The following is a 6,713-nucleotide window of genomic DNA, read 5'->3' as shown; positions in this document are numbered from 1 at the left end:
CAAGGCTTAAAGGAATAAAAATGTATGACAGGTTAATGGTCAGTAAAAGCATTACTTTGAACTTCGTTGAAAAGGACAAAAAGAAAACTTCCCTGATACATTGCTTTGTGTGGCAGGGCAGGCTATAGTTTTGCTTCTGAAAGGACTTCGACTTAGCTTTCCTTTTTGAAGGATTTTAAGTACACGAATGCCATACAAGACAAGCGCGAATGAAAGCCGTCACAATATACACGATAAAATGTAAGTGATGGCTAAAAAGTATGTTACTCATACAACAAGAAAGCTGTTACCACGATACAAATACGATATAATATCAGGAGCCCATTACAATTTCAAAGTCATACTATTTTTTCTTCTTTATGCTTTTATTGTGTTTCTTCACGTAATTATTTCTTTAAAATTACTATACTAAATTAATTGTTCATGTTTTGTACTATACCTGTAACTGCAAATGTGAGGTCAAGCCAAACAAAGGTACAATTATTGCTAAACAATGATAGTTACAGTTATTGCTGAACACATTTAAGTCAACAAACCAAAGAGGCAATCAACAGGCCAACAAAAGTTTAACATCGACTGTCGACAACCCAACAAATCAGTATCAGACAAAGGCAGTTAACGAGCATCCAAATTTTAAACATAGGCAGTCAAACAAAGGCAGTTTTAAATGTCAAAACAGGCCAACAATTTTAAAACGCGGGCAGTCAATAATTCATAAATTAAAAACAGGCAATTGAGAAGCCAATATACGGGATTTTAAACAATCTCTACAACTGGCAAGCCAACAGCTACAAAATGTTGATTACCGGATCTTTTGCAGACCCGGATCAGTGAAATATACTTTGTTTAAAACTCAACAAGTAAAAAAATGATTAGACTCACAAGGTTCTCTTAACAAGTCAACAAAATTGAAAGGCAATCTGATACCAAAATAGCCCCTCTTTACAATTAAACGTATGGCTGCCTTGATTGACACTAACAAAAGATATAAACGTAAAATGAAAAAGAATCAAAAGTGTCTGTTATGACGTAAGTCGCTCCGTTGAGGAAGGAGGCTGCGGACAATCTGGAAACAGATGGTGGTCCTACTGCTTGTCTCAAAGTGATTTAAACAATATTAGGAATCTCGATCTGCAACTTTAAATCACAATGTTGTATCCCAGATATCATTGCGATACCACAGCTCCTCCAGGAGGTCCCGAACTTGTGAGGCGTTTGGTCGAACATCCGGGTCTTGTTCAAAACACAAATGTACCACTTCCTGAAGCTGGAAAAAATAACAAATTTATTGAAGATCTTTTCTCTGTGCATATCATATTAACTGAGTCAAGGTCCTGTTCAATTTTCATCCACCAAACATTGTTATATTTTAGTCTATGCTGGCTTCTGAACCTAAACTGGCTTACAAAATTGGCCTCTTTCCGAATTTTCAATTTTGGTTTTAGCAAACCTAAAAAGACAGTCCCATAACTCAGATAAGTGGATTTTATTTGGGCATACTCCAGTGGCAAATTGATGCACGTCTAAGCATAATTATAATTATGAGTGTGATAAGCAATTTTTTCATGCTATGCCGTTAGGAATAATAGAAAAAGTTACGAGCATAACTCATTCACGACTACCTTTACTAGTGTACAGCAACCCCGACACAGAACATCTACTAGTAGCTACTAGTTTTTGGTGATTTCTTCAAGTACTATTCCTCCGACGTGCGTGCTACTCAGACTCCCCACGACAGTTAACAACGATTGGGGGCTGAAGGGATGGCTCTAACGTCCGATAGTTTAATTATATATCAGAAGAAAAATTTTTAATCTGCAGTATTCATGCATTTAAAAGTGAAATAAATTACAAAGCATACCTCCCCAAATTCTTCAGTCCCGAGGCAGGCCTTTATCAACTCTGCCAACACAAAACCAAATTGCAGAACATTCTTTCCCAGAATGTCCTTTACCATGTGTCCATTTTTAACACTTTCAGGGAAGTCGTGATAGATCCATTGCGCAGAGCCAAATCCTCCTAAAACCGCTGTTATGGGCGGAATCTAATAAACAGAAATAAAAAGTCATGTCTGCATTAAATTTTGGTCGCTAACTAAAGCTATTGTAGGTTTACGTATACCTGGTTGAGCCTGTGTCAACACTGAGTAAAAACAAGCTTACACATACGTTGCCAAAGAAAAAGAAAAGAGAGAAAGAACAAACAGCAACAACGACAACAACAAGCACAACAGCAACCACTGCACCATTCCCATCAAAAATAAAAAAAAATAAAATGTAATATATAATATGGTTACTCAGCAAAAATTGACGTTTGAAAATGCGAGAATATTGTATAGAAGTCTTATTAACCCTCGGACGTACAAGAGGCGGTAGTCATGGATAACTAGCCGCTTCCCTCGAGGATTTCAGTTACTTTATGATGCTTAGAGGCAACGTGACGTCACGATAGGTATTTGATGTCATATATTTACGGTAATTTGTAACGGCTGACGTCCGCTTGATTGTTAGTACTGATCGCGAAAAATGCTCAATAAAATACTGACTTTAGCATCTTTTGATCCTTTACTGTGATCTTCTGTAAAGTTCAATAACCTTTTTATCGTTTATGTGATCTTTTGTGACTTGATGGGTTATTTGAGGCCGTTAATTTTCAAAAGTAAGAGAAAGAAAGACACAGCACATCAACCTTGGAATTAACGGCCTCAAAAACCCATCAGATCACAAAAGAGCACTCAAACGATTAAAGGTAAGAAAACTTTATTTTTCCGGCTTACGGTAGATACATGTAACAGTTTGGGATCAAAAGATGCCAAAATCAGTATTTTATAGATCATTTCTCGCAATCGGTTAGGGGAAACAGATACATTACCCTAAGTCCTCTTCCAATTAACACGTTGGATGCTGTGATATTGTTATGGACAACGCCGTTTTGTTCCAAGTGTTGTATGGCGTAGGTCAAGTCAATAGCAACAACCAAAACGGCATCTAGGTTAAGAGTGCTGTTTCTCAAAAACTCATCCAGCGGCGTACTTGACTCAAAGTCGTAACATAGCAAGCTAAATTTAACAAAATGTAGAAAGTGTCATTAATATCTGACCCATGGAGATTTTTGTTTTGTGCTCTTTTAGATTTATGGAATATATTCAAACGTCTGAATTTTACTTCAAGAGAAGATAAATGAAATGAAGGGACTTGAAGGGTTGGGCATGTGCCTCCTAATCAAGAATAGGAAAAAAGAAAACAGTTTGCCACTTAGATTCGGATTTATAGTATCCATATTTATGAAAAAAAAAAATAATAATCTCAAAAGGCGTGTAATCTCACTTACAATGAACTTTTCTTGAGCCTAGGATATCTCCTCCACTTGTAATTTAACACACTCTCGTCTGCTAGGAAAAAGGCGATGATAAAATTATCTATGAATTGGTCCGATGTTAGCAGGAAAAGTTATCAGTGGGAAGAAAATTAATGCGAAATTCAATATAAATCAATTCAAAAAACTAAGACCCTTATAAATTACCACTGCAAACCTATTTCAACTGTCCTTGTCATTCCCTTTTTGTTAGTTAATTAGCTGATTAATTAATGAGTTAATTAACTTTTATTTATTTGCGGGGGAGGTGGGTAAAGGCAACATAAAAGGTCTAGGTCGAGCTTTCATATATTTTTTTACATACAAGCTGTTCTCCAAATATACCTAAAAGATTTATACAATGCTTATAACAACATAAAGGTATAGATACGTGCTTCGAAAAAATATCGAAGTGAGCATGTTGTCGCTGAGAGGAATTCGTTTTAGATTTTTCAGTTTGTGACGTATTCCCGAATTCGTAAAACAGATAGGCTCTGTACCTTCCAAATCTAACTTCAATCAACGCTTTAAAAGCGTTAATATAACTAAGATAAAATATGGTATTAATGTATACTTCGAGCATGCCAGCAATACTTGAGGACGTTAGGGTGTCCGTCTCCATCACTGAGCTCCTTAGCTAATTCGGCTTCTTTTCTCCAAGCGTCCTCCTTAACTTTTGAGAAATGTTTGATCAGTCGCACGGACATATCCTTTTCATTTCCTGAGCACGCTGCAACAAATCCCTGGAAGAAATACCAGAGTCACTAATGTATGTATGAATACTAAACTTATGTTGGCATTGTTTGTATCATATATAGCTCCTATCTATACGAATCATTATGTAGAATACTGAAGATCATTCGCAATTTAAGTAATTACAAGGGTTTCCACGGTTGGCTCCAATGACCTATCGCCTATGACCCATTCTTCGTGTATGCGTCACAAGTCTTTATATCGATATAGTATAGGTTTACATTGGTTTAATTTTACCAATGCAGCACAAATACTTCTTACTGTTTGCAATTAGTTCAGACTAGCCATTAAGCTACCATGTCTCCCAAAAAGTGTATTGATGTTGTCTAATGGAGAATTTCGATTTTTTTTCAAATTGATTGTTGTTTCAATGAGTTAAAAATAATAAGATGGATTTTAACCTACAGAATATGATTTTATTACGGTATTGGAGAACGTTTTAACAATCTTACCACTGAATATGAGGTCTCATCCGGGAATACATTTGGTGTTTCGATCAACTTCAAATCAGTTTCTGGTGCTTCATGTTCGGATATCTCATCCAATGGCCGTGCGGATGTGCTTGGAATTGGAGATGGACTCAAACTTGATCTCAAAGTTGTCTGAGAATCGCTAAGGAAAGTATTGTTCCGATGAGGCAATGAATTAAGAAGTATTCCCTGTTGCACTGCAAGATAAAAAATCAGTTTTTCAGTTTAAAATTGCGGGACCTATTTATCTGTTCTTATTTTTACACTTTACCTTTGAAAGAGGACCCTGATTAGCTTATTTTAATAAATGTTACGCAAAGTAAGATACATACGGTTAGTCTGTAAACCTGACCGGCATATTTAAGAGAATGGGAGTCATATCGCTAGTTTACGTTAGAACTCTTACAGCAAAGCAAGGCGCCCAAATGTGTGACCACTTTTAATTTATTCACATTCTTTCGTGCAGATTTAATCCAATCAGAAGTCAACTGCAAGCTATCCACGGCTTTTGATTGGATTAAATCTGCACGAAGGAATGTGAATAAATTAAAAGTGGTCACACATCTGGGCGCCTTGCTGTAAATCCCTCCTATCACCTTCTCTACTCCGAACACACACGGATAAAAATGTGCCAATAGCCGTTAACCTTTTTGGCATCAAGAGATGTTGTAGTTAACACCAGGCCTAAGCCCCGGACCGAAAGTAAGCTTTTTAGATTATTAGCGTCTGTTGTTATATCTTTTATTGACGATCGAATGTAAAAAAGGTTACAAACCTGAAGACGAAGTGTTTCGCCATTGTATGGTTCTTTCAAAAAAATTGCTTAATGCTTCTGTCTTTTCGGTAATTTTTTTCTTCACCAGTGGAGTGGAGAATGTGTAAAGTATGGGGTTTATAGATGAGTTCAATGGGAGGACAAATACTGCAATCCACACGTAGGCTTGTTTTTCAGGATCATGGAATTGTCCGAACAGAGAGAAGATTCCGATGATGATTACAGGCATCCAACAAAGGAAATCAGTTAAGATGATGAACACCATTCTTTTCGCCATCTGGGATTCTCTGTTCATATTTGTTGACCTGACTTGCTTTGAAACCCCTTTTACTGTGAAGAACATAACTATGTACGCAACAAGAATATAAACGAATGAAGCAGAGTTCAATCCGATGAAAAAACCCACGGCATATTCCCAACCAGCTTGCCGTTCTGACGAGAGATGGAGAGGAAGGCAGACAGCCGACTTTCCATAAAATCCCACGTTTCGTTCACTATCATAAAAATAATTCAACCCAAATGTTGGAATTGTAGATATCAGAATTCCAAAAATCCATATCCCTACCACAATAATGTAGGCAAGTGCGCGATTCATTCGTTTTACTTTAAACGGAAAAACAATGCAGACGAGTCTATCGGTTGTAATGAGAGTCAACATAAGCACAGAAACCTCACTTGAAACCATCGACAGAACACCAGTTAATGCGCACATTGATCCAGATCGCCAGTTAATGTCATGTTTAAAGTATTCACCTTGCCACTGTACGTCTTTGACAGCAACAATGAGCAAATAGACGCCCATCAGAAGATCTGACATCGCCAGGTTTGTCAAAAGAAAAGAATGTACTTTGTTCTTTTCTTTCACGATAACTCGCATTAGAATGACGAAAAGATTGCCAAGAAGGGCGGAAAGTCCCAGAATCCAAACACAAACTTGAACGGCCTTGTTTTTCATCAGGTCAGAACAGCTAGAGAACTCATCTTTTGGCGAGACGCAATGGACACCAGGGGTTGCTTTTTCAGCATAGCAACAAAGTATAAATTCATCAAGACGACTGATAAAGAAACGAAAAAAAATATTTAAAGGTTAATATATGGATTTAGTCAAGCCTAAAAGCGGAGCTCCCCATTTATTAAATTTTCAATTCGGATTTCAATGGAGTTTACAATGTTTTCATTGTGGTACAAAAGGGTAAACAAGCGGCCAAATTAAGCGCTAATGTATACGGAAGTTAAGGTGCAAAACAAAATTAGGTTAAACCGCTGACTGTTAACCTGAATGTCTTACAAATCTTAAGCTCTTACTTGAATTGCTGACCGCAATGCTCATTCCTAAACTCAAAGCAACAAAACTCTTAATT

General features: G+C 36.9%; 1 protein-coding gene across 3 annotated transcripts in view; it reads right to left on the bottom strand.

Moving 5' to 3' along the window:
• Window positions 1-356: 356 nt before the first annotated feature.
• The window catches only part of LOC144655983 (uncharacterized), a 63,064-nt gene continuing 56,707 nt past the window's right edge, over window positions 357-6,713 (bottom strand). The window contains exons 49-55 of one of the 3 annotated variants that reach the window (XM_078516184.1): window positions 5,353-6,407; window positions 4,560-4,774; window positions 3,929-4,097; window positions 3,331-3,391; window positions 2,872-3,058; window positions 1,862-2,044; window positions 357-1,267 (exon numbers count right to left, since the gene is read on the bottom strand). In XM_078516184.1, coding sequence (XP_078372310.1) covers window positions 1,145-1,267; window positions 1,862-2,044; window positions 2,872-3,058; window positions 3,331-3,391; window positions 3,929-4,097; window positions 4,560-4,774; window positions 5,353-6,407 — 1,993 coding nt within the window. In that variant the 3' untranslated portion in view covers window positions 357-1,144. Of the gene's footprint in view, window positions 1,268-1,861; window positions 2,045-2,871; window positions 3,059-3,330; window positions 3,392-3,928; window positions 4,098-4,559; window positions 4,775-5,352; window positions 6,408-6,713 lie in introns of those variants that run through there. The other 2 variants (XM_078516185.1, XM_078516186.1) reach the window with 2 other exon arrangements.

This window comes from Oculina patagonica, chromosome 6, assembly GCF_052425735.1.
Source record: "Oculina patagonica isolate OP01 chromosome 6, crgOcupat, whole genome shotgun sequence".
NCBI classification, from domain to species: Eukaryota; Metazoa; Cnidaria; class Anthozoa; order Scleractinia; family Oculinidae; genus Oculina; species Oculina patagonica.
This window is presented reverse-complemented; position numbering and strand designations above follow the sequence as displayed.